This window comes from Electrophorus electricus, chromosome 6, assembly GCF_013358815.1.
Source record: "Electrophorus electricus isolate fEleEle1 chromosome 6, fEleEle1.pri, whole genome shotgun sequence".
Classification (NCBI taxonomy): Eukaryota; Metazoa; Chordata; class Actinopteri; order Gymnotiformes; family Gymnotidae; genus Electrophorus; species Electrophorus electricus.
In genome coordinates, this window is record NC_049540.1 from 27,634,639 (window position 1) to 27,662,033 (window position 27,395).

At 43.2% G+C, this 27,395-nt stretch overlaps 1 protein-coding gene across 1 annotated transcript; it reads right to left on the reverse strand.

The window, feature by feature from the left end:
* Positions 1 to 1,071: 1,071 nt before the first annotated feature.
* shc3 (SHC (Src homology 2 domain containing) transforming protein 3) lies at positions 1,072 to 18,784 on the reverse strand. Its single transcript, XM_027004166.2, has 12 exons — positions 16,232 to 18,784; positions 10,667 to 10,737; positions 9,230 to 9,293; positions 8,525 to 8,644; positions 8,305 to 8,358; positions 7,743 to 7,794; positions 6,982 to 7,111; positions 6,417 to 6,564; positions 4,441 to 4,492; positions 3,741 to 3,932; positions 2,885 to 3,210; positions 1,072 to 2,595 (listed from the first exon to the last, which is right to left on the reverse strand). The coding sequence occupies exons 1-12, from the start codon at positions 16,871 to 16,873 to the stop codon at positions 2,467 to 2,469; spliced, it is 1,980 nt and encodes a 659-aa protein (XP_026859967.2). The 5' UTR covers positions 16,874 to 18,784; the 3' UTR covers positions 1,072 to 2,466.
* Between the last annotated feature and the right edge of the window lie 8,611 nt (positions 18,785 to 27,395).

The following is a 27,395-nucleotide window of genomic DNA, read 5'->3' on the forward strand; positions in this document are numbered from 1 at the left end:
GGTACAAAGAATAAGGCACGACTTTATGAATGGGGATTTTGCAAAACAGTTCTCTTCTCCAGCCACTCTGCCACGCTTTACGGCTCATGTGATTGGCCTACTATTTTAATAATTTGGCAGTTAAGTTACCTTTAAAAAAACGTAAAGGAATTATTTTTTTCTCACGTGCATATTAGAATCGGAATAATCTATAGGACCAAAATAAATCTACAAATCGTGATTTTATAAACATTTTATATGAGTTGACTACGACCTTCAAACCCAATCACTGAACTAAAGCAACTTTACTTGAAGCCAGTTCTGTCTGCAGTGCTACAGTATTGATGAGGACTTACAATAATACCAATAAAAAACGTGGCATTAGCAGTTTACACTACTTTTTTCTGTATCACTATTTTATGCCACATCTGTATGGAAAAACACACTCCTTTATGGTTCAGTTAATTAATGACTAATAATTAAATGCAAAAGACAACTGATTTCCTCCAACATCTGTTGAGGGAGAGGTGCGGGGTATGGCGTAAATGTGATAAGTTCGTCTGCTTCTTCAAAAAAGGACCTAGAGATTTTCCCCATCATCCCCAGGGGAAGTGTAAATGCACTTTAGTAGTAAATGTGTACTGAGGCCTTTTTATCATTCATGAAAACAAATCATTTCAATTGAAACCATTCTCTGTACAACCAAAATCCGCTTCCCAAAAACATTTAACCCCATCGTCTCTGTCAATGTGTTGAAGTACATCCATATGTGTGGCCAGTGTGTGATTCAGAAAGGATCACAATATTGAACAGATGTTTAATAATCAAAACAATCTTAAATGAAAATAAGAATTTTGCCCATGCAAGTGCCAGAGTTTTGGGCTATATCATGTAACCTACTGTTGAATATTGATAAATGCAGATTATTATCACATTATTGTTAATAAGCTTTTTTTTTCATGAATAACTGGACGTTATTGCACTCATATGTTATCTAAATATAACTGCATAGGTAAATGATTAGTTTCATATACCAGGAACCGAGGAACATTCTCAGACTGTTGTCATAATAAAAGTCATGACGAGCAGGTGCACTTTTGTAACATACTGTGATTTACTTTGGAAAGACTTGTCAGGTACTGCAGTTTGCTTTCCTTCAAATTAGGATGCACACTATGAAAACTCTAATCCATGATTGGCACTGTGCATAAAAACATATTGGCAAGCATCCTTGACATACAGACAATCTAAAACACTTGATTCACTAAAATCATTAGCATGCGCAGAGTTTCGGAGCTTGCGCAACAAAAACTAAAACAAAAAAAACAAAACAAAAAAAAAACACCCACAGTCAGTGATTGGGTAATTAATTTGTGAGCATCCAATCATTGATCGTGTTTCTAAAACTCCTTTGCTAACAATTTTAATATGTACTAATTACCTTAGTAAATCTGAGCTTAAGTGTTGTTTGTGCTATCCATTTATAATTGTTTAATTTTAAATTAGAATAATTATAATATCAATGTATTTATTTTTTTAAGCCCACAATCAAGTCATGAAAGCCATAAGTGATATAAACATCCATGGTATAAAAGAAGCCCTGAACATATTAACTACACACCTTGTACAAGTTTAAAGAAGGAACCAAGTTCAGTAAATATCAGGAAAAGCAGAACTATTTTACACTGTGAGCAAACACAAGCACCTCTCAGAGGGCCTTAGGAGCTACTAACAATGACCACAAGAACAGTTAAGTTTTCAAATCATGCGAATGCTTTGCCAAAGATTGAACATCATAGAAAAGTGTCAGTACTTTAAAGCCGTGTGTGTGTGTGTGTGAGACAACTGTTAAAGCGAACAACTGATATCTTCCTCCATAAAAACAAGCCCAACAGTGGTTCAATAGCGGCCTATCAAATGACCTGTCACACAAGCTGCAGTTAATGAACAATTCCTAAAATAGTTCAATATAAACAACTTTTTTTTTCTCAAATATTTGTTTCTCCTCTAACTCTTACCAACGAACATGTAAATCCTGTTGTGCTTCATAGACAAAACTAAAACTTTTTAGCTTATTCTAAAATACTTTTTTTTAAATCTTATCCCTCCTGGAGGTTGATTTCCTTGTCATCTAAACTACATTTGCCTTTTTAAAACACCAAATCAACATATGTCCAAATGCACCTATTCTTCTCAAAAATATAGAATTTCAGTCATCACAGCAAAATAATTATAACAGTTCTATAAATCAGGTGTCATCTTTATACCCGCAGATCTGTCTGACATAGTCCAGAGTGGTCTGGTGTGAACCTCACTGCTGGTTATCCAACCACATCTATCGGCATATTCGTCATTCCTGTTGCTGCCAGGACTCGTCAAACATCTCTCTCTGTATTCATATCGTCACGGTTATTCTTCAAGTATCAGGGTTTCGGGGTAATTTTGGGCTGCTGACCCGGTTCCCCTCGTGCAGATGTTTTGGGGTCATCACTGTTTTCTTTCCACAGGCTGCTTCAAGCACAGTTCACTTCCTGCTGAGACGATTGGTAGGTTGTTGTCACGGTGATGACCAATCAGGTGACTGATGCTCTCAAATATGTGGTCTTTAGTTCGTACCTTTTGAAGATAAAAATTTAATTGGCATTAATGTGTCACAAGGTTAAAAGTTGTTACACTTGATACTGGTAAAAAAATAAATGGAGTTAATTCATAGTTTAAGGATAATCAACATGGATCTGATTATTGCATTGCAATTCAAGAGAAATGGCACTCAGCAGAATCTGTGTTCAGTCTCCCACACAGACACACATGCCCATCTACTCAATTTTCACTATCACACACACACACACACACACACACACACACACACCTCAAGCCTTCACACACACACACACACCCCACTCACCGTTCCCTCTGGGTCCACCAGCAGCAGGTGTTTGGTCAGCCCATTGTGCATGCCCGTCAGCACATATGAGCCTGGGTTGGTGGCACTCTTGCGCACCAGGAAGTCTCCATCGTTGAGCAGCAGCTTCTCTGCCTGACGGCGGCTCATCTCGCCGTGGTACCAGGCCTGACCTTCCAGCTCATCCAGGGTCCGTAGTGCCGCAGCGCGCACCAGCAGGGGGCTCGAGTTGTCCACCGACGCCACCTTGTGGAGCCCCGAGGCGGCGCACATCACTGCTGCCGCTCCCACTGACGCTGGCTGAGACAGGATCGCATCTTCAAAAGGCTCTGCAGTGCAAAGGGAATCAGTTATGTGAACGAAACATCTGAACTTTTTATCTGAGAGTTAAATGTTTCGATATATATTTTTAATCAGATCTTTTTATCTGGATGGCTTTTTTGTACCCTATATATTTTTATGTAATCCAATATACACACAAATGGTAATGATGTATATAGTTACATGTAGGCCTGTGTGCATAATGTACTTAGTGTACAAGTATGTACAGTATTTTGACTCTAAACCTTATTTATGTGAAAAGGTTCTATCTATTTATTTGTCTGCAGTATTGGATGATGTATAAACACCTATAAGTCTACTCAAATCTACTCAGTCCAAACTGTTCAGCTGAGTGTCAGTGGGATTCCTGGATGCCCCCAAAAAAACCAGACCGTCAGATATTTCCCAGGTCCCTAATTGTTACATAAAAGTCTTCGATTAATCCCAAATCTCAAGCCTTTCATTCTTAATGGAGAACGGGTGTGATCCGATGCATGTGGGTCTGTCCTGAAGCCCCGTGTAAGCTGGAGAGTCTCACTCATGTCGAAGAGGTCCTTCCCGAGACTGTCCTGAAGGGCAGCGCCCACGCCCGACTCGCAGGCTGCATTCACGTCGCCCTGCAGCGCGGCCCGCACCTGCGTGTCGATGTGCTGCGTGTTCACGTACGTGGGCAACTCAGGTTTAGGGGCCTGACCTTTGACCTCGGGCAGACTGTATATGTCACAAGACCCTGAACAAAACCAGGCACAGATGGATATCAGCATGCATGTGCATTTGACACAGCTAACAACTCTAACCTGCATTAAATAACTGTAACCCACTGAAATATGCATTAAATATATGTAACCCATTAGATGAATTACATAAATGTAACCCACTGGGTATTTTAAATAATTGTAACCCAGTGGACACATGAAATAACTGTAACCCATTGGGTACATTAGATAACTGTAACCCAATGGACACATTAAATAACTAACCCATTGGGTACATTAGATAACTGTACCCCACTGATTACATTAAATAACTGTAACCCATTAGATACATAAATGTAACCCACTGGGTATTTTAAATAACTGTTACCCACTGATTACATTAAATAACTAACCCATTCGATACATAACTGTAACCCACTGATTACATTAAATAACTGTAACCCATTGGGTGCATTCAATAAGCTATAACCCTACAAAGAGAGAGAGACAGTAAGGAAGAACAAAGAGAGGAGGCGCTCTCACCTTGTTGAATGAGTACAGGCCTGCCCTGGTAGTACGGCTGGTCTGCTACCCCCTGCGATAAAAGAGGCAGGAAGGAGAGAGACCGTATGAGTCATCCCCTCGGTAATAAAACAGGCTCTCTGCATCACTGAAACCCCAGGCTGCAGTCTTAATGTGCTGCAAATAAGACCCTGTGTGAGCTAGAGTCGTCACACTCGCTATATGTGTGAGGGTTTCATTTTAAGTGGACAAAGGAGAGAGCAGGTCTGCGGTCAGTATTTTGGCGTTCACACGTTCACCAAAACCCTCAGCATCCACTTCATCAGACACATTGATCCATTAGAAACCCCATCTGTGTGTATTGTTGGACTCTGTAGCTGGTCTGCTCTGTTGCCATGTGCTATGTTGATGTGCTGAACTCCAGCTCTTTAACAGTGGACCGCTAACCACAGGACCACTGTTAGGCGGATACTTCTGGGGGTTGGATCACTCTCACCCAAGCAGTGACATTGACACAGCAACACTGCTGTGCCTCGTAATCGACAGCCAGCTTGGAAATGACTATCCCACCATAATCATGTCAGTGCTGTGTGGAGGTGTGACATGCCTGCATAATACTATCCAGTCAGAGGTCCTGTGGTTAAAAACTGACCAGTGAGAGACTAAGAAGTCCACCATTCACAAATGAACGCTGAAAACACTCCTCATTTTGAAGCGCCAGTGTTGGGAATCCAAAGAAAGGATCTGACTGGAAAATGAGGGAACTTACAGTACGGTTAGCTCCCGTTTTGTGATCAGGAATTTTCCTCCAGGAAATACAGTAACTGGACATTGGCATCTTTTTTTGTTGATCCGGCTCTGCTCTTGCACGTTGTGTTTAAAATAAAGCAACGACCATGAAACAAACAGCTTTGATTGAAGGGTCTGTACCAAGAACAAATTACAATGCTGTTTATATATAAAATTCCTTTATTAAAGGAGACCAAATTGCGCTCGAATGTAGAAACAGCTGCTGTTGTCTCTAAACATAGTGACCAAAGAAGCGCCAAAGCCAGCACAGCAAGTCCAATCAGAATAAATCAATCAATCAGAGACATTGCCAAGGCATGAAGGTTTGTCCCCATCAATCGTTTGGTACATTGCTAAGAGGCGAAAAGCAGACTGGTGAGCTTAGTAACAGGAACAAACTTGTAAGGCTCTAAAAGACAGTGGGGAAGTCAAGAAGAAAAACCGCTGAACAGATCAGGAATATTATCCAGGACACCGACACCAATGTGTCAGAGACTACCAGAAAGAGAAGAATATCCTAGCATGAGCTGGTGAGTTTAAAGAACAGCAAGGCAAGGTTACAGCTTGCTAAAAATGACTAGACAAAGCTCGCAGCCCAGTGAGTTATGGGCAGGTATGATGAACTATAAACAGACTTAGAGAAAGAGAGTAAACAGGAAATATGGAGGTAGAGGATATCTGCTCAGTAAGTACTAAACATAACCACTTTATTTAAGATGAATAGAACTCATTTCACCCCTGAAATGACCACACTGTGTATGAAAAAATGGTCAAGAGTCCCATATACTCCACTGAACACACAAACATGGCTGAATCAAAGTTGGTTACGGTTGTTCCCCCACCCCCGTTTCAAATTCTAAGGAGGACAGAGACAAAAAACCAAAAAAAAAAGTCACTGATCAATTTCTAACTCAGACTGTACAGTAAAACATTTACTGCATTTAGCTGATGCTTTTATTTAAAGCGACTTACAATTATGACTGAGAACAACTTGAGTAATTGAGGGTTAAGGGTCTTGCTCAGGGACCCAACAGTGTCAACGTGGCTTGAACCAGCAACCTTCCAATTACAAGTTGAGTACCTTAACCACTGAGCTACCACTGCCCTTAAGATAATTAGAATACTGTAAATACTGCCTAAATCAACATGAATGTGTTAGTTAATGTTCTGTTATGTTAGATTTATGACATTTGATTAGCACATTGGACCTGGTTGCTCTCTGCCGCCTGATTGGTTAGTCGAGCATCAATAAAGCCACCGGGCGGGGGCATCTTGCCAGGGATGTTGTTGTAGTACGGATGATCGGGAGGCTCCTCCCCTTCCTCAGTCAATGAAGGTTCCTCCACACTGAGGACTCTGGTAGACACAGACACAAGTCATACAGAGAGAGAGAGAGAGAGAGAGAGAGAGAGAGAGAGGGAGAGAGAGAGACTTGCTTCAGGAAGTCTTCTAACACCTGTCACACATCCTCTTTTGAACTGATAGATAAAATGACCTTGATCCAAACATTAACTTAATGACATATTTGGATCTTCTGAAAAATAACACACTGAAAGACGATGAAAGTGACAACAATATTCATCATAATAATAATAATAATAGTTTATTGTTTAGATTTAAAGCTAATTGTTCCTGATGAATTTCTGTTAATGCACAAATCTTTTAATCATTAAAAAAATCAACCATCTAACAACACCAGAGTCTGAACCCTGATACTGGAGACCCTCCACCCTACACAAGTCAGCGCTGAACCTAACCTGAACGCTGGCTCACCTGTCGTGGATAGCAGAAAGCTTGCTTGGAGGGCACTGCAGGTACTGCTGGAAGCGCAGATCAAACGCCTGCCCTATCGTACAGATCACATCCTGGGCCAAACCATCCGAACACTCCAGGATGTGGCATGCTAGGAAACATACAAAATACAAATGTGCACACACACACGCACAGATCATGCACACATAACCAGAAATACACGCGCGCGTGCACACACACACACACACACACACACACACACAGAAGGATTAGATATCAGCAGATTGCTGACTCATTCCCCACACTGCGCTCATCATCGGATCTTCCCCCCCTGACGTCATCAGAAATGCACGCTGAAGGATAGAGGGGCCATTTTAAAACATGTGCTCTGCAGTCTCTACGGGACGTCAAAGACACATGAAAAGGGAAAAAAAACGAGAGACAGCAGCAGTAGCAATTGATCCTTTCCCTCCACTGAGCTAAACCCAGCCGCGCAGGATCAATCAAACCCTTTTGTTTTTGAATGCAGAGTTGCAGACTATGAAGAGTGACCGGAATATGGCCCCTCCCAGCCTTACCCCCAAAACACCATGACATGAGCGCAATAAACTACAGCAGAATGGAGGACAGAGTGTCTGAATAGTTCATCATCTCATTTATCTGTATGACTGAGATTCAGCTACCAGTGAGCTCATCAAGGAGTGCTGTCAGCATGGAGTTAACTCAGTTAATGTACTAAAAAATGGAGGGTTTAATAAACATATACAGGAAGGGCATCTTACCTCTCCTGTTGACTGGATCTTTTGCTACATAAGCAACGTAATCAGTTGTGTCCTGTAAGCAGAGCACAGAATGGGCAGCATGGTTAGTACTTCCAGACATCTGGAGCCCTGCGCTCCAAGGCACGGTGATTAGACACTTTGGATCAGTACTGATTCACAGTTACACTTAAACTTTAGGAACTGCTATTTACTGTTACACTTGGTGTAGCTAGGAATTCTTGGGCTCCTCAAACACAATTGGTTTAGGGCCCTTTAAATTTGAAAATCAAGCAATAGACCCTTAAAATACTGTGGAGGACAGCATTAGCTGGACAGAAGCAGTATACTTCTGTCCAATGATAAAATCCTGTTACACTCGGATCTCACATGTATCCTGTTACACTCGGATCGCATGTGTATCCTGTTACATACTGATCACATGTGTATCCTGTCACACTCTGATCTCACATGTATATCCTGTCACACTCTGATCTCACATGTATATCTTGTTTGGAATTTGCTCTATATTACTGTCTTCAAAGAGAAACATAGGTCATGTTACCACACTGAGACAGCTTCTTACCGGATCTCCACCGGATGCAAAAGATATGGACTGCATATGGTGATTTGCTATTATCTACCGGGGGTGGAAGGAGACAGGAAAGAAAGGTATTGATCTTAGAGGCATTGATCTCAGTTTTTAAATGCTGCTCCACCCTGACAGTTATAAAAACACACATTTTCATTATTTGATTATTTTAATATAGTTGTGTGAGTGTCCATGTGCATGTGCGCGTGTGTACCTGTTTGGAATCAGGGGTCATTAGGTTCAGACTGCTGATTGAGATGTTGAGGTTTATACTCATACCAGCAAACTGGAGGTTACTCTTCCCCAAAATACTGGAAAGAGCTTTGGAGGGGGGCTAAGGGAGGGAGGGAGAGAGAGAGAGATGCAACTTAATTCAGTTTTTTCCCTGTTTATCTGTCAATTTAAAGTTTACGCTGCACATTGTTCAATGACACAGAATGGTTACAGAAGGGAAGAGAGAAACACATATCTATCCCTTTATTACTTCAGTTACCCATCCATCTACTCATCCCTCCATCAAATGCAATGCTTTCTCACACCGCTCACAGATCCATCTATCAATGGTTAAGTCATTTTAAACGGGTACGCTGCAACAGATTGAATAATTTGTTGTTACATGGAGAAGGTAAGGAGAGCACATTACTGATGCAAGCATACAGAAAACAAACACAGAACACACACACACACACACACGTAAACTAGCAAGACTTGCTGAGCTGATTACAGTGCCTCAACAGAAAGTGAGTCACAGTTCTAGCAGTGTGGATCGTGGGCTGTACATACACCCCCACACACTGTACTCTGTCTCTCTCTGTCTTTCAGAATCTCTCTTTTATTTATCTTTTTTACTCTCTTTCCTACCCAACCATTCCCTCTCTCTCTCTCTCTCTGTGTTCCCTATTTGATCTTCTTGTTCCACCTTTCTTTTGCGCAGACCTCCTTTGGTGCCTGGTACTGCCTCACACACCAGACTGATGGCCTCCCTGAAGAGAAGAGAGAGAGATATATAAAGAAAGATATAGACAGAGGAGGCGAGAGAGAGAAGGGGAGAGAGATGTACAAACCTGAATTTTTTTTGTCTAGGGCTACCATCTCAGATGTGTCACCTTCTTACTCAAAAATAAAATAACAAAGCACTATAACTTTGGAAGAAAGCAAATGGTTATTTATAGGACTGCATTCAAGGCTTAATGAAAAAAAAAATAATCCATTTTTGTGATAGAAATTCAAAATCAGTGCCCTTCCCCTGAGCACGTGCTAAGACACCTAAGGACAAAGGAAGAACATTAAAACGGCATGCTTTAAACACGGCTACCGGCATGATGGCAAACGCAGCCAACTGTGGAAGAGATTCACAACCCCCAACAAGCGACCACAACAAGACCGGTTCCCAATGCCATATGCTGCTCTCTCCAGTGTCAGTCAGCTGGTCGGGACTCTGCGATGACCCAGTTGGAAAGTTACTTGTCTAGTTCTTCGATTTTCACATTCATCTGGGCCTGACTCTGCCGTGGGCCTCTCCTCCTCTAGTTAACATAACAACACTGCCTTCTGCCATGTGTGTGAAGAACATAAGGTGTGAAAAATGTCCTCCATCTTCTTCCATCTGACAGCCCAAATCGTGCAGAAGAGGCGCAGGAGACATTCAGTGTTCTGAGTCCTGGTTTAGTCCCTAAAGGAAATCTATAAATAGGGCTTTCACCTCCAATTGTGCTGAATGGAGACTATTAATATGTACATGTGCCTGCGTGCGTGTGTGCGGGTGAGCGTGCGTGCGTGTGTAAGCTGAGTAGAGAATGGGAAGTCAGGTGGAAAAGTAGATGTGACATGTTTGTGCTCTCTCCCTCTCCCTTTCTCTCCTTCTCTCTCCCCCTCTCTCTCTCTCTTTCTCTCTCCTTCTCTCTCTCTCTCTCTGCCTGTCCCTGAGAATCAGCCCACACAAGTGAGCGCTCGATAAACAACCAGCGTCCACTGGGAACAGTTCAGCCTTCTCCTAACCAAGCGGTGAGTCATCCATGCACATGGATGAGCAACCAAATTCCATGCACCATATCTCACAGGCTTGGTCGTGGGATCACGTGGTTCGAGGATGGCATGACCCTAAGGCACAGCCCATTCCATGCACCACATCTCACAGGCCTGATCACATGGTCTGAGGATAGCGTAATCTTAAAGCACAGCCGAGTGTCAATGACGCTACACCTCCAAACGATATATAGGGATATGGATATTAATGCCAGTTCTGGATTTTCACTACCAGTATCAAGAGATGGTTTTAGACAGAAGTAAATGGTGAAAATGCTAAATCAGACTCAGGGGGACTGAGATTATTGGTTGACGGCAGAAGGAGTCATACCTCGTTATTTGGGATCTTGTTGTGAAGTCCAGTGATCTCATTGACCGAAGCACTTCAATGCAGCCCAAATACTGTTCAAGAGATCAGAAACTTTATCAGCACAGAGGGAACGAAAGATAATCAACTAACAAGTAACAAATAGCTCCTTGTGAAAGTGACCTCTACAAAACAATAAACACATTACAGGTAAACTTTGTGGAATTTGCCAGACAAGTATGAAGTGTCTGTCTTAAAGGTAACAATCTAGATTGGCCAACAGGTAGGGAAGACTCAATTTCTCATTTATATATCATACAATTCATTAACCATCAGATTGCTCACAATGTCCTTAGGTCACTGCTGTCGTTTAAATTGTTGATAAACACAATCACTGTTAGGAACTCATTTAAGATCGATATTTTGTCATGGAGGTTTTGGAAGTATAGCATAGGCGTTCGTGAGCTCACAAAAATTGTGTTTCTTTTCCAGTGTGATTTGAATAACATCAGTCTGATGTCATTGTTATAGTAAATGAGTAATGTGCATGTGAAGGGAAAATTAACACATTATTTAGGGTAACTTAAAAACACACACACACACTTTTTAGTTTACCACATGCACTTGTAAAGGAAATTAACCTCGTCACAGTTTGACACCAACCAAATTCACCCACACACAAGAACATACATACATCATACCCACACACATACACATACAAACACCTATGTGCACATGCACAAAGTGCAAGCGTGTAGGATAGAGTGTGAGAAAGAACAAGCAGATTACACACCGGGAACTTTATCAGCTCACACTTCCACATTGACTCCAGCGGGTGTCTGGTGAACTGACACGACGGGTGTATGGGTTTGCAGGTTGAACATTGCATATCAAATGGCACCTTCATCACTGCGTGAGTGACAGGAAAGGGCCAGAATGCAGTCACCTCCGGGGGCCCTGGCTGTGCTTTAATCAGACCGGCACAGAGCACTCAGCCAACGTCGGGCCATACAGTGCCACTACTAGAGCAACAAACCCTCACAGTTACAGCAACAAATGGCCACTGGAGTTCCCAAACTATATTTTTTGAAAAACAAAAGCACTTTTCAAAACACATATGATATCAGACACTAAACCAAAACATACACTAAAACTAAAACATATCAGACACTAAAACCAAAACAAAGTCTTTTGTCTCTCCTACACAATGCTGGACTAAAACACACTCCACTTCTAAAGCCATGCAGAAAACTGTTACTTCCTCATCCCCAGCGTCCTTGTACTTCCCCTCAGTATTCCTGTACTTCCTCACCCTCAGAATTCTTGTACTTCCTCACCCTTGGTATTCTTTTATTTCTTTCACTCTCAGTATCCCTGTACTTCCTCACCCTCAGTATTCCTGTTCCTGCTCCTGGATGTCTAATATCTGTCAAATGATCAAACAGAGGAGGAATGACCTAAAGTCAGTACATGGTAACTGCAGTGTGTGGTCACACAATTATTTTCCCACAAACAAACAAAGCAAACACTTACAGAGTAAGTGCAGTAACTTCAGCAATGTCTTGCTTTTCATGACATCCCAAAAATGGCATCCTACAAAATAAAGATCTCGACCAAAAGAAATGTTATTAAACACCTAAACCGAGAAACACCAGGACATCAAAACAACAGAACCAAACATTTGCTACCTTTTTTCACACTGGATCCTGGGCCGAGGGTACCGATTCATGTCAGGAGAGACATGAGGTAAACTGAGCATACTGAGATAGTTTGGGTCCAATTTCCATTTGAAGTCCCCTTCAGGAATTACTGAAGTAGTTGGGGCACAGTTTAGCACTGCATCAGCACAGTCTTCAGAAGGCCACACCCCTCTACAGTATAAAACCTAGCTATCTTGTTATGCCTGAGAGTCAGGACCACCTCAACAAGTTCTGATTGGGCAGATGGCAGGTCAGCTGTGCACCTGCCTCCTGCATGCTCTATTGCCTGCGGATAACCGACTTGCATGTTTGAGATAAGTTAAGATACCCACACACATGAAGCGTTTGTTTCCTCTCCAGGAAGTTAAGATAACATCATTAATCAGCACACACTCTCTACACCAGATTAAATCAGCTCTTAAACCAGATTATCACCTTGGTGACTCACCTGAGCATGCCAATGACACACCTCACCTGCCTTGCTCTGACCTCAACCCTCGTCAGCACCATGAATGAATGAACGGATGAATGAATGCTTGATTCAGCTGTCTTCCTGATCCTGGAAAAGTGATAGCAAAAGATGCTATCTTTCGTTTCTGTACCAATTACTGCAGTCCTGACTGCATCCGGATCCACAAACACGTTAATAACGCTCAGTGCAACTGTAATTCACCATGTACACATCAGTCCAGCCAGAAGGAGATTTCCAGAAGATGATGTAATTCATAACGAGACCCCTGTCATCAAATACTTAACCTGTTAAGTAATGAACTGTCCAAAATATTTGAAGTACTGATTTAACCGATAACATGTGATTTGCGATATCTGGCAGAACAATATATTGTGCTTTCAGAAGAGACAGTTGGTCTCAGATATAAAAATGCCTGATATGTTTTAAAACCACAGGCAAATCAGACTGCAGGGGCACTTAAATAAAGATACTGATCTGATTTGTTAAATTAATCGCAAGTCACCGTACAACCAAAATAAAAGATTGTGAATCCTTCTCATTAAACACGTCGGACCGTCCCTCAAACATACAATGCAGACTCCACCATGCAGGAAGAAGACGACGTAGCTGTCACGTGACTGCCATCAAGGAGAGGTGAACTACTGAGGTGCATCACACTTCTGTCCATGATACCACACCATAGCAATTAGGCAACGTACACTAATACAACAGATAATGTGTGAAAGGTCAACATTAGTACCAAAATAAATGATTAAGGACCTAAAATCAAATCCTGGATGAATACTGGCATGAAATGCTGATTGAGAAAAAGTTGTAGTTGACAAAGGCACCTGAAAGGTGGAGGTGCTGGCAGCACATTTCTAGAGTGTCCCCGGAGGCACATAGAAAAGCCACAGTGAAAAGCCCAGTGAGAGGCCTTAAGATTATGCTTACAGCAGCCCTTTAAAAATAGCCAAGTGATTGCTGTAGTGGCCCGGATCTGTGAAAACCAGGCTGAAACTCTATCAGCTCTATCGGCTCTAGAGTTTGGTCTCTGTCATTAGCTGGAGCAGCACACCGACGAGCAAAGATGGCCTACAGTAATCGGAAGGGAAACCGTATGTATGCCATCGGTTTTTTTTAATCACATATTTGGTTTATTTTGGAAAAAAAATAGAAAACCACATTTAATTTTTTTTCAATAACTCACACTAGAGTGATTAAAATCACGTCTATACTGTAGCACATCTGAGCACAGTAGTGCAGAGTAATTGATGTGATTTGCACAGGGACCAGTCATTAACAAAACCATGACATCATTTAACACGTTTAAGTCCATACACCGTACAGGCCAAAAGAAGACTTTACAAGCCGTCCCCCAACCAAACACACACCCATCCACCCATATAACACACACGCGCGTGCACGCACACGCACACACACACACCCTGTTTAGTGAGACTCACTATGGGCAACAGCATTCCACAGAGAGACTAGTGACCTCTGGTCTCTCTTAGTGGGGGTTGGCATCCCTTTATCATCAAAAAAACCCAAATACTTTCATCTCTTTTTCCCTATCCCATGTTCCCCTGTATCTTTTTTCTCTCTTCTTTTCTCTCTCCCTCCCTCCTTCCTTATCTCATCCTCTCTTTCTCTCCCTCTCTTCCATTTCCCCCTTCCGCGCGCGCGCTCTCTCTCTCTCTCTCTCTCTCTCTCTCTCTCTCCTCCAGCTGTAGCAGTGAGTGATTCATATTAGAGGAAAGAAGCAACATGAGCTGAGCATGAATCACGCTGTAGAAAGTGAAGGTACCTTTACTTCAGTGCATCTCTAATCACACAGTGCATGATGAAGAGCAGAGCACAGCACAGGAACAGACTGCGGCGTGTTTCATACGCTCAGGAGCATGGTCAGACACGCTCAGGAGCATGGTCAGACACGCTCAGGAGCATGGTCAGACACGCTCAGGAGCATGGTCAGACACGCTCAGAAGCATGGTCAGATACGCTCAGGAGCATGGTCAGATACGCTCAGGAGCATGGTCAGATACGCTCAGGAGCATGGTCAGACACGCTCAGGAGCATGGTCAGATACGTTTAATATGATTTAACTTGTTAGATGACATCACCGCGCACTGATTGGCCCACTGTACTGGCCTATTCCTACTCCGTTTACAGCACCTTCATTTTTTGGTTTTGAAACCTTCAAGGTGCATAAATTGGCATTATTGACATTCTTACTCAGACTGCACTAAGCCATATCAGGACATCCCAGAACTGGTTCTGCTCGCACATCTACACTAAAGACTTTAGCGCTTTCATGTCAGTAGACCCGCATGTACATCGGCTGGCCAGCATCACCTCCGTTTAAATAACATGTGGGTGCTGTATGAAAACTGGGTATGAAAATGACTTCCTGGACGAACAATGAACATTCAGATATCTGTTCTGGTTGAACAGATCAAAGACGTCTTTGTGTCCTCTCTTTGGGTGAATGTTTTAAATTTGCTTTTCTCAAAAATACAATAACAAAAATCACCTTTTAGTGATATTAAGCACCCGTTCACACAAACAAATGCGGACTGTAGCGTTTCAAAAATACAGTGTGCCTGGAAAACATGTGTCGTGAGATGCTTATATGAGGCATAACACACTCCACCAAGCACCAAAACCCTTTTGTCTTCAAATTCACAAACGCACATCACCCCAATTACATCTGATGAACAGAAGTACTGTAAAGGCTACTCCGTCACCTTCACCGGGGTTGCCATGGTTACGCTATTTGCATGTTGTTTCCGTTTGATAAACTTGGTGTTCGTTTGACTGGATCAACTCTGGCAGTAAAAACAGCGATCCCACGGACTACCTGGCCACCGTGTCTCTGCAGCACACATGACAGAGAGCGGCACACGGAGACCGTTAGCAGGAGAAGGACAGAGCCCAGCCGTGCCAACACCTGATGTTTGTCTCCTAGCGCTAATATCAGCGGACACAGGGGCAATCAAGGTTCAGATACAAAACACACACACACACACACACACACACACAAAATAACGACGGACTGCCATGCTAGCCTGTACGCAAACCCTAGCCTGCAGATGCATTGCTGGCACTAGCGCCTTGCTGGTTTTCTTTTTCTTTTTTGTACCTTTGCCTGCCTGCACGCTGGTGCTTTTCCACTCAGCACCTTACCCTCTGCTGTCTGCATTATTAAATGCCTGTTTGCAGGCTTTGCTTCTCTACCCGCCCCGATCGGAGAAGCTCACCTCCCCTCTGCATTCTCCCAGCATCCCGTGCTCATTACTTACCGACCCCAACAACTGGAGGGGCTTAAAAGACAGACAAACGCAGGGGAAAGAAAAATGGAAGATATGGAGGAGTGCATGCAGAGTGGGGGGGGATGAGGACAGATAGCAGGGGGAAGAGGAGAAACAGCCGTACCTTCACGACGTACGTCACCCCTGGTCCGGATATTTTTTCGTTGGAGTGCAGCCATCCGCGTGAGGGTTTGTTCACCAGCCCCACGCATCCCTCCCCTCCAGCTCCGGCTCCGCCGACAGCCGCCATGCTGCCCAGCCTACCCAAGTTCCAGTCCTCCCCCCCAGACTGCGCTTCTTCCATCCTGCCCTTCTTCCCAGAGCTCACAGAGCCTGGCTCCTGCGGGCCGTGCAGGGCTCCGGCCGCCGCCGCGGAGGAGGCGCACGAGCCGCCCCCCCCGGAGGCCGTCGGGAGGCCAGACGGCCCCGGGCTACCGGAGCCTCCGCCTCCGCCCCCTCCCGCCCCCTGGAGCTTGGCCACGGCCAGGTCCTTCACGGCGGACGGCAGGCCCTTGATGCCCAGTAGGCTGCCAGAGTTGGCAAACTTGAGGTTGGAGACTCTGTTGATAAGGGTGCAGAGGGTGGTGCCGGAGTCCTCGCCGGGGTCGGGGGGAGCCGGGGCGTCTGCAGGAAGGGTGTAAGGGGGCTCGGCAGCAGGCGGCGGGGCTGCCGACACCTTGGCGTTCATGGGCAGGCCGTGGAGCAGCTCGTCGACGGACGTGACTGACTCATTCCTGAAGCGGTTGTATTTAGCGCGATGAAGCATGCCCCTGGCTCCGCCGGCCTACGTACACAGGGGCAGAACCGACGCCAAACTCGCCGTCCCCTTGTCCGGCATGCTGGAGTTGAAAAAAAGCCTCCGCAAGGCCCCCCCTCACTGTCACCGACCCGCCACCACCTCGTCTGCTCCTCACGGGGCGTAGCACAGGGCCACGCGTGCTGGAAGTCTCTCTCCGGCGCCGCTCGCCAACCTGTGGAGCCAGCGGCGGTGCCGGTGGCGTGGACTCCTGCTCCCGAAATCCTACGAAAACCCTGCACGCTTCCCTGCCGCCGCCAGGTCCAAAACGACACCACGACACGCGCAATCCATCGAGGCCGGAGGACGGGAGAAGGAGAAAAGCAAGGAAAAGAAGGAGCGTGGGGACGTGAGGAGATGTTCCTCTTCTGCGATGGGAGGTCCAGTGATAGAGGAGAAAAGAGCTTTATGAAGGAGATGCCTCTCTCACTCTCCGCAGCCTGGCAGATCTGGGCACACGCATGACTCACTCGCAGAGAGAGAGGGAGAGGGAGAGAGAGAGAGAGAGAGAGAGAGAGAGAGAGAGAGAAAAGGACCCTTCTCAACAAAAGACTCACTCAACACCGCAGATCACTTCCTGTTACAGAAAAAAAAAAAATAAAAAAATAAAAAAACTCCCACTTACAGCACACTAGAACCAATCAAATTTGCACCCAACGATATTTTGTCACCATCCACAGGAATGTTTTGCAGTTTAATTCATTCACAAAGGAAAAAAAAAAAAGAGGAAGAAAAAGAAAAAAGCAAAAGCTGATGAAAAGGTAACATATGCTGATGAACGACAGATGCGCCGCGTCTGTCTCCTGCAAACCAGTCAAAACACGCGTAAATCTGGTCGCGACAACTACCGGCAATAACAGATCAAAAACTATAACGCCGAGGAAAGGAAGAACACAAATAAATACACAAATTAAAATAACATAACTAAAGGGCAAGAGACATGGTGATGACAAGATCAAAGCAACCGGCCCGTTTTGAATTATGACATTAAACAGTATCGCGACGGCACCAGCGGCAAGATGTCGGTTTGTGTGTCCGTGGCAGAGAAGTTGAGCAGCTCTTCGTGACTCCTTTTTCAGACACCTGGCGGAAAGACAAAGCTGGCGGGCTCCGTGTCGTTCAGAAAGGCAGTCCATCGTGTGCACGCGTACGGGGACACGGCCGCATCTCATTGATAAAAAACATAATCCAACGGCGCCGGAAAAGACGGAGTCTGCGCTTTCATCACAGATGTAATGCCGACTTAATATTCGCACCTAAAACAAATACGTCTGTTTTTTGTCCTCTACCATGTTGACCTGCCTCATTCTAAACGGTGCGTATATCACTGCATTCTCCATGCTTACCAACCGGATCAGAATAATATTCTAAGTCGCAATATAAAGGAGGGGAAAAAAAATTAATTCCTTCTTTGCTCATCAGCTCATGATGCTTATTATTCCAAACATAGTGAACAGCAGGAAGGAGAACCTTTGCTCAGTTTGATCACACCAAACAGCTCTTCTACGGCTGGACCAAACAGGCAAGCGCACGCGTTCTATTACACCGATGAGTAATTAACCATCAGACCGAAACCACAGCGCAAAGTAGTCAGACTAAAACAGAATACAGTATGGAAACGAACGGCATGGCAAATCAGACAGTCTGATCTCCCTCGGTCTCATTAAGAGCCAGCCAGCAATGTGACGCCCACGACATTAATCCGAGAGAGAGAGAGAGAGAGAGAGAGAGAGAGAGAGAGAGAGAGAGAGAGAAAATAGCCATTCATGTAAAAAAAAAAATGTCCGCGGGAGTGTGTATCAGGACACCACCAGTCATTCATAAGCTTCCTCTGCTTCTCCTGGTGCTGCTGCATTTGTACCGCAGTCCCTCCCAACAGCTTGCCTGCCTGCAAATCCCCCCCCCCACAAAAATAGAGAGAGAGAGAGAGAGAGAGAGAGAGAGAGAGAGAGAAATGAAGTACGTTTTTTTTTCTCCAGAGACAACAGCAACAAAAAAAAAGAAAAAAAAAAAAGAAACCACAAAGGGGTTGGGGGAAGGTGGTGTGCCTCCCTGAGGCTGTGCCAGAGAGGAGGGGGGAGGATGCTGAGGTGCAGAGATGGCGAACTTGCCTCGGCCGACTGTGAATGGGGCAACGGACAAGCGCTGCCTGGATTCTGTGAATGGAGACAGGCCTCTGCTCCTTCTGTGAGGCAGTCCCTCGGGAAGGAACGCGCGCCGGCCAATCACAGGCCGGTGGGATGACTCATTCAGGGGAGGCTGGCTGAATAGTGGGCTAAACCATTCTGGTCTCAGGTGATGGGAGAGACCATTTTCAAATGTGCACCACTGCAATATCATCAGACTGGGTTGGTTTTTTTTTTTCTTGTCTGTCTTTCTTTTTTATTCTTTTTTGCTTAATTCATGTACTTTTTCGCAGGTTGTTGTGATGTTTGTGTAGTTTGTTGCAGGGTCTACAGGATGGATTCGTTTTTGGAGTTAGTCTGGGGTGCTAAATTAGGACAATGTTTCCTCTTCTGCACAGATCCCAGGGGCCAGGATTACTCATTCAAACGTCCTGACTGGGACACACACACCGTGAATGTCATTGGACAGGCTACTGTGCATATCATCTTTGGCTCTTATCTGACACGTAATAATAAATAAATCTTAAATGTCTAACCCAAAAATAAACCATAAAAAAGGGAAAATATAATTTCTTTTTTTAAAATTGTTTAGGTATTTGTAAGTACTAAGGTTTAAAAAATAATTCTACAATTGGTTACATACTTGAAGTATAGGGAAAGATTCTCTTATTCCTGGGTAATACAGGTATTACCCTGATTTGCATTTTCCACGCTCTAGGCCATAAGATCCCCCATGGAGGAAGACTAGAGCAGAACTGACCTTTTGAGAACAAAAAAACCCACTAGACTACAACAAGACCATTGCCTGTTATTTCTGGATCCTGCACCATTAACCTAAATGTGAAAATACCACACAGAACCAAGAAAATGGTTAGCACCCCTTTCCAGCAAACACTATTGATGATGCATCACTATTAGTGATCAGACATCAATCTTTTCCCTTTGTGGGGTCCAGTCACAATTCCCATTCATGTCTCAGATGTTTCGATGGTCCCAAACACAACAAGTGTCAGTCCTCCACTGTAAGGACCAGCAGCTCGCTGTTCGTTGCACTCCGCAGGTCACTGGGAAATGGTGAACAGTGATGATAAATTGTCACAGTGTGCCTTTGTTTTATGAATCAGCCCCGCTATCTGGATCTTTAGATGGCAGTCATAGTATAGTCATGCGTTTCATTTAAGCAGCACTGGGAGCAAAGAAGCTCCAACTCTGACAAAGGAGATTCATGTCTGTGGACCCAGTTCTCTGAGTTTGTGATTTTCTGAAATTCATCAGCTCACCTTCACATTATTCTCAGTGTTCTGCACATTTGATAGTCTTCATTTAAGATTTTCTGGAGTCTTTTCAGGACTGTTTGCTCTAGTTTGCTTGCTCTAGATATTGTGTTTCTAAAGGCTTTTCAGGAGTATTTGTAGCAACAACTTTTTTTTATTTGACATTTTTCAAAAGCAGTTGATAGTTATCCAGAAGTGGGTGGTGATATCCCCGTTTTCTCTCCCTGCCTATATGGAGAAAGAGACTGGGAATGGAAATGATGTCTTTGTGTGTGTGTGTGTGTGTGTGTGTGTGTGTGTGTGTGTGTGTGTGTGTGCATGTGTATGATCTTCATAGTCGTGACTGAAGTGTGTCAGGTTTACTCCTACACCAACTCATTAAAGTAGCAGGAAATGCAGAGAAAGAGAGAGAGGGAGAGAGAGAGAGAGAGAGAGAGAGAGAGAAAGTGACAGATGGAAAGAAACAGAGAGAAGTAGAGAGGGATAGTGAGAGAAAGAAGTAGAGAGAGAGAGAAGGAGAAAGAGAGTGGGGGGAGAGACAGAGGGAAAGACAGAGAAGTAGAGAGGGATAGTGAGAGAAAGAGAAATAGAGAGAGAGAGAGAGAAGGAGAAAGAGTGAGGGGAGAGACAGAGGGAAAGACAGAGAAGTAGAGAGGGATAGTGAGAGAAAGAGAAATAGAGAGAGAGAGAGAGAGAGAGAGAGAGAGAAGGAGAAAGAGAGTGAGGGGAGAGATAGAGGGAAAGACAGAGAAGTAGAGAGGGATAGTGAGAGAAAGAAGTAGAGAGCGAGAGAGAGAGAGAGGGGGGGGGGAAAGTGACAGGTGGTTTTATTAACTTTAAAAAATGCACCTGATACATGCCAATAAAGCTACTCTGAATTGAATAGAGAAAGAAAGTGAGTGAGAGAGAGAAAGAAAGAGGGGAAGAGAGACAGAGAGAGAGAGGGAGAGGGAGAAAGGCAGAGGGAGAACAAGAAAGAGAGAGGAGGAAGAGAGAGGGAGGGAGAAAAAGAGAGAGAGAGAGAGATGAGTGAAGGAGTCAGCTTTCCCTTTCACTCTCTTTAGCAAACAACCGTACCCCAGTCATAATCAGCTGTTTGAGGTCACAGAGCAGGTGACTGGCTACTGGCTGCTACCACATTTATTCAGTGGGTTGTACACGACGACAAATACTTAGCACTGAAGTGTGTCAAATGGTTGCGAAATACCTCTGATTTGCTGAACTCCAGGCCTGTGCTTTGAAAAGCACTGACACCATGCTTCTGGTTGAAGAACACAGGCTACATTCTGCAGCCAGCCATGACAGGTGACATCTTAAAAACCCACACCAAATCTCACACAATAAAAAAAGTGACTTGTTGCAACAGGCCATTTGCATATTGTGGCCTTCTGCAATATCGGTATTGCAGATGCCAATATTGTGATAGTCATCAACAAGCAATATATTGTGCAGCCTTTTGGGGGGGTTGTGATGTCACCAAGGTGTACAGAGACAAAGGCCTTATCATTATGCCAATCAATGAGGTCTTACTGCCAAACACTGCCACTTCCACAGCTAACCAGAAGAAAAAACACATATTACATTTTACAATAACAAGGACCAATTTGGCTTTGCTTTTAAACAGTATAACACAGTCATGCCCGCAGACACGCCTTTGGGAATGTTACGGCACCTTAACTGCTGCCAGAGCTGAGAACTGTGTGAATAGAGACCTATTCCCAACAGGCACCTTTATCGTAACCATAGTTTCAAAGACAGCATAGCAACAAGAATGGGGCGAGGGGGCCGGCCACGGTGACTGACAGCTCATACGAGGCGAATGCCATTGGCTGGCGTGGGCCAGGGCTCCAATGTGGTGTGCAGTGTTCTGGTGTTCCTGCCATCAGAAATCACCAGTGGGTGAAGTGGTGGCACGGAATGGAGCGTTCAGGAAACGTGTTACTAGGTTACCGATTCACCATACTGCTATTAATAAATATTGTATATCCACCCTGACTGCAGAGAGAATCTGAAGCGCACATCACAACACGAACCACACACAACTGATGAGTCTATGAATGTAATGTTCAGTGAAGAGGGTTTGAGTGATGGTTACCACTGGGTATGTGTGGGGAAAAGGGTCAAAGAACAAATAACAGGTAATGAGAGATAACAGGCTTATCAGAGCAAGTGTGTGTGTGTGTGTGTGTGTGTGTGTGTGTGTTGGGGGGGGTTGGGTATAGATATATCTGTAGGAGGTAAGGAACTCTATTAAACCACCAATTTCACAGTTCTATAAAACCTTTTTTACTTCTAAAACAGCTGCCAGACAAGTGGTCTGAACAATATAATCCCTTCTGTATTAAGATGAGATGGTGCCAAGATTTAGAACTCATATATTCTCTTCTTTACAAGATTTCGACAAAGGACAAACTCTGAAAATCATTCCAGATAATACACTTAATACACACATTCCAGATAATACACTTATTAATAATACTCACTTATTGAACTTATTATGAATCACATTTTCTTTTCTGATTCCTGTCCTATGCTTGTTTCGAGTTGCACATTGATGTTGAGATGTTATCATCACATGCAATACAAAGAATGTTAACCTTCACCAAAGATAATGTTTAATGCAGAGATTACTCCACCCCTTCTGCCTGCACCACCTAAACATTTCTTCCATGGAAAGAAGCGGTGAAACATCACCTGTGCTACACCACCCTCTGCTGTCTGGGGGGTATTGAGGTTCTAGCTGCTGATGAAACCTTTCCAGTTGTGTCATTCTAGATAAATCCCATCTTTACACGAGCATGACCTTTGACATAGTTTGGAAGTTAGTATGAAGCAATGCACTGCAAATAGCCTCAAAGCATGTGTGCGGACTAAGGAAAGCTAGTTGAGGTTCATCAGTATGCCAGCGCCGTGCGGCTCCTTTATGTATAGACGGTTCAGCTCAGGAAACGCCATTCTTCCAAATCCGGGGCTACATTTGAGGAGAAAACAGTCAGGAAAAATCCTGAAGGCTAGTATATGTTGCAAAAAGCTTCCTAACTTTCCTAACTAGAACCAAATTCTACCTTCTTCTTCATTTTATATCCATAAGCGCTAATTGTAAAACTTCAAGGAAGGTTTTAAGTAAGGATTCAGAATCAATGAGATGAGTGTTTGTAACATATTATGATATGAAAAAAAATGTAATTATATCACAACATGTTGATACTGCTGTCTGGCAATACACTAAAATCATATTGCTGAACTCTTGATGTCACATGGTTGGCTGATATTATTCAGAATTTTTCAGATTTACGTGAATGTGTTTACTAATCAAGACAACCTAGTGCCCCCGATAAGGAAGGGCCCTGAGAGACTGTACAGGAAGGTCAGCAGACTTTTATTTGCTCTACTGCGTAATGGAGTAGACCTCAGGCTGTTCCTGAACAATCGTTCATGAACAGTCCACCATTAGCTTCTAAAAAGACCAAACCATTGAACAGAGCCTCTGTTCCTCTAGGGCTGTTACCACAAGGGCATCCTGACACAGCTTCATGGTTGCAAAAGCAGTGACACATCGCTCCGTGTGGCCTGTTACATTTACAGTCTGAACATAATCCAGACATCCTGCTTAGGTTCATACTAACCCAAACAATGACCTTGGTAAGTCATACAAAGCCGATGCTTTATTAGCCGACATAACAGCAATTTAAACCGCAACTCTGCAAGAGCGCCCCCAAGGGGCTGTGTTGGCAATGATGGCAAACTACAACAGATATAGTTTATTGGTGAATTTGTGTGTTTGTGTTTGGTTTGGTACGTCACGTTCATTTTTGCCTCTTTTTTTAATTGGAGTTTTAGAAATAATTAATTAGCAATAAGTCATTTTTACCACCAATATGTAGCAAACAATATTTATGAAAGTGATTGTTATTTTACTTTTTTTCTACATGAAATGAAGACTCTAATTGCTTTGCAGTCCTAAAATGAACCAGTATATGCTCCATAGAGCAGGTGCCCCACATGGAGGCAGCTACGATTCAAATCTCTGACAGCTCCAGCCCAGTAGGTGGCAGTATAATGGCCGTTTCATAAAATAGCTTCCAAAGATTTCACCACTCTCCTTAAGTTAAACAGGCCATTTCTATGGAAAATTCAAGAGTTATGCAGAATACGTCTGATATATTAAACACATCCAACTACTAACACATTTTCGGTTGAACAAAATGAAATAAACACGTTATTTCATTGTTGCATTTTACAAAGTGTTAATACCCTGTCTAGGCTGTAATAGCGGTAATAATACTGGAATGAGAACCAGACAAACAGGTTGGTGGCAAAGGTCAAGTGTATTTACAAGTTTTGGTGTTGAGATACAAGAAACTGGTGCACTAGCGTCAGGAGTGGTCCAGGCCAACCCAAACAAAACCACACCAGAAACAAAAAGACAAGTGACTAAGCTAACAAAAGGAAACATACCCTGACTACACTGAATCCACACCCGGTCACGGTTGTTCCCTCCTCCATGCTCCATGGTTTCCTTGTCATGTTTCTTTCTCCATTCCGTTCCAGCCCTTGTTTTGGTTTTTGACCATTCTTGATTTGCACCTGTGCCTTGTTTTGTGTTCAGTAGTTCATGTATTTAAACCCTGTCTGGTGCCCTGTGTTTTGTGTTTGTGTATCATGTACTCTCCATATCTTCCATATCCTCCATATCCGTACTCTCCATATCCTAGACACTGGACTACTCCAACGACTACGACTCTGGATTTGTCCCTAATAAATCTCGCTCTTCACCACAAATGCATCCACCCCCTTACTGCTCACCGTTACACACCCAAAATGGCAAGCACCATTGTGTAACTACTATATACAGGACAATATATACAAGAGACATATATTACCCAGCAACCAAACCAATCCGTAAATCAAGGGGAGAATCCAGTCATACACACAAATCCAAGCAATCATATACATATAAAAAACATGTATAAAAACACTCTGGTCACATTTACAGTTCTGTGTATTTGGTTAGTGTAGAGCTATATGCATTTATGTATCTAGCCTTTCTCACTTGCACTCATACACTGGAAATGCAAGATTCACTTTATTGTCCTACTTTGTAGTACATTTGGCTTGGACGTCCACACATCCTCCATAAGAAATACATTCCACATATATCACAACAACTATAAAATTATCATATCAATTGTGTCTCTATTCAATCTGCCGCCATTCATAAGTTTAATTAATGCAGTGATAATAGAGTTCTTAAATTTGTTCAAATGACAATGTATCTTAAACCTCCTCACTGTTGGCAGTGATACTCAGTATACAGCACATGAAACAGACCAGTTGTAATCGTACTGGCTTGCATGAGCAGTGCTTTGCCCCTGTAATTCATGTTAAGAATGAAGTTACAGTCAAGTTACAGTAGGGCTGAACTGATTCAACGAACGGAAGACAATTGTAAGTAACATAAATATGATGTGTTGCACATAAATGAAACCTTCGTTCTCAGCTAATAATGAAAGTTTCTACTTAAGCAACCCACACCCTTGATTTATTGGTGATGTTGCATTAAAATTGGAATATGATCATTAATGATTCCTTGTCTGATCTTATATGAATATCATAATCTGACCAAAATCTCACATGAAATAATCCAAGGAATTAAACAAAAAGGAATTAGACCTTTGTGTTAATTTGTGGACCCTGAAATTATAATGTTGAGTATTTTTAATGTGCCACCCCTAGATTTACACTCACCTCATCTGCACCCTCCGCCTCCTGAGGCCTTGTTTATAAAACTTTGCCTGGATTAGAGAGTGAAAGTGTGCGCGTGCCCAAATAACAGGAAATGGGATATGCATCACCCTTGAGTGCACACATCTGCATGTTGTTTCCTTTTAATAAATCACAATATTTTTGTCACCACCCACAAATATCTATAAATGGTAAATGCAAATTACCTCATGAATACTTAAATATAGAGAGTCATATCCATTATTATGCGAGATATTGGCAGAGCAAATTCTGGAGCAAGTAGAAACTTGTGCCAACCAATATGGCAAGATGGCACTTCAGGATATCTGGGATATCCCTATCAGATAAGTCCCTCCGGAAGCCACGATACAAGGGTCATGAAGACCTTTAAGTGGACAGATATTGCCTGGATTCACAAAGCTGGTCTCTCTAAAACCTGGCCTGGCTCAGTACAACTTCTGTCAACTTTTTCAAATTCTGTCAGATCCTGACCCACATTAAGCATGCACTATGTTGTACTTATAGCTATCTGTATTATAACTTAATATTGTATACTGCTCATATGTTTGATTCATTGATATCCTAATATATTGGCGTGTTTTGTTTTCCATATTGTGTTTGTAAGGTGTCCTTGAGAGTCTTGAAAGGCCCCTATATATAAAATGCATTAATTACTAATACATAGTATTCTAAGAGAAGAAGAAAATCTCCATTATTATTATTTGTATAATACTGTATAATTATTATTATTATTGTTGTTGTTGTCATTGTTTTACATACATGTATATTCGGCATATGCTCAGAAATGGCTTTGTCTGCCACTGTTCTCAGGTCTCAGTTGGAGAAGCTGCTGAAGGGGACGTGTGCGTCCACACGCTGCCTCTCCCTTCAGACGTTTCATAACACTGTAGTTCAGTGAATACCGCATGGGAACGGCCCGTAACATGGCATCAGGGCGAGCAGTGGGCAAGGGTATGTTGCATTTTATCACGCACACAAATTTTGTACATGACAAAAATACTAGTCAAAAATGAACTTTTACCAGTGCAAATTGAATTACTGACACCAAGAATACACTTCCTGACATCTGAAATACAATTTTCCCATGCAGGAAATAAGGAGTTTTCCCCCAGTTATTCTCAAATTTGAGAATGTTAGTCCCGAATACAACAGGTTCTAGTAGGTCTTACTCTGATGGTGCTGGATAAACGTTCCTGTGCAGGTCGGTGGCGGCTTCGCCTACTTGTCCACACACCCTCTCTCTGTGTCTGTCACTCTCTCTTAAGCTAATATGAAAAATAAAACATTTCATGAAGTAAAACAGTGGCTGTAGCTTCCACACCGCCA

Bases quoted from the DNA above. Each gene is read 5' to 3' on its own strand.
- shc3 (XM_027004166.2), bottom strand. From the start codon at position 16,873: ATGCTTCATCGCGCTAAATACAACCGCTTCAGGAATGAGTCAGTCACG. The intron at 3,933-4,440 runs GTGAGAGCGCCT...GGTTTTGTTCAG, and splicing joins GCCTGTACTCATTCAACAAG to GGTCTTGTGACATATACAGT. The intron at 3,211-3,740 runs GTGAGACTCTCC...TTTGCACTGCAG, and splicing joins GAAGGACCTCTTCGACATGA to AGCCTTTTGAAGATGCGATC.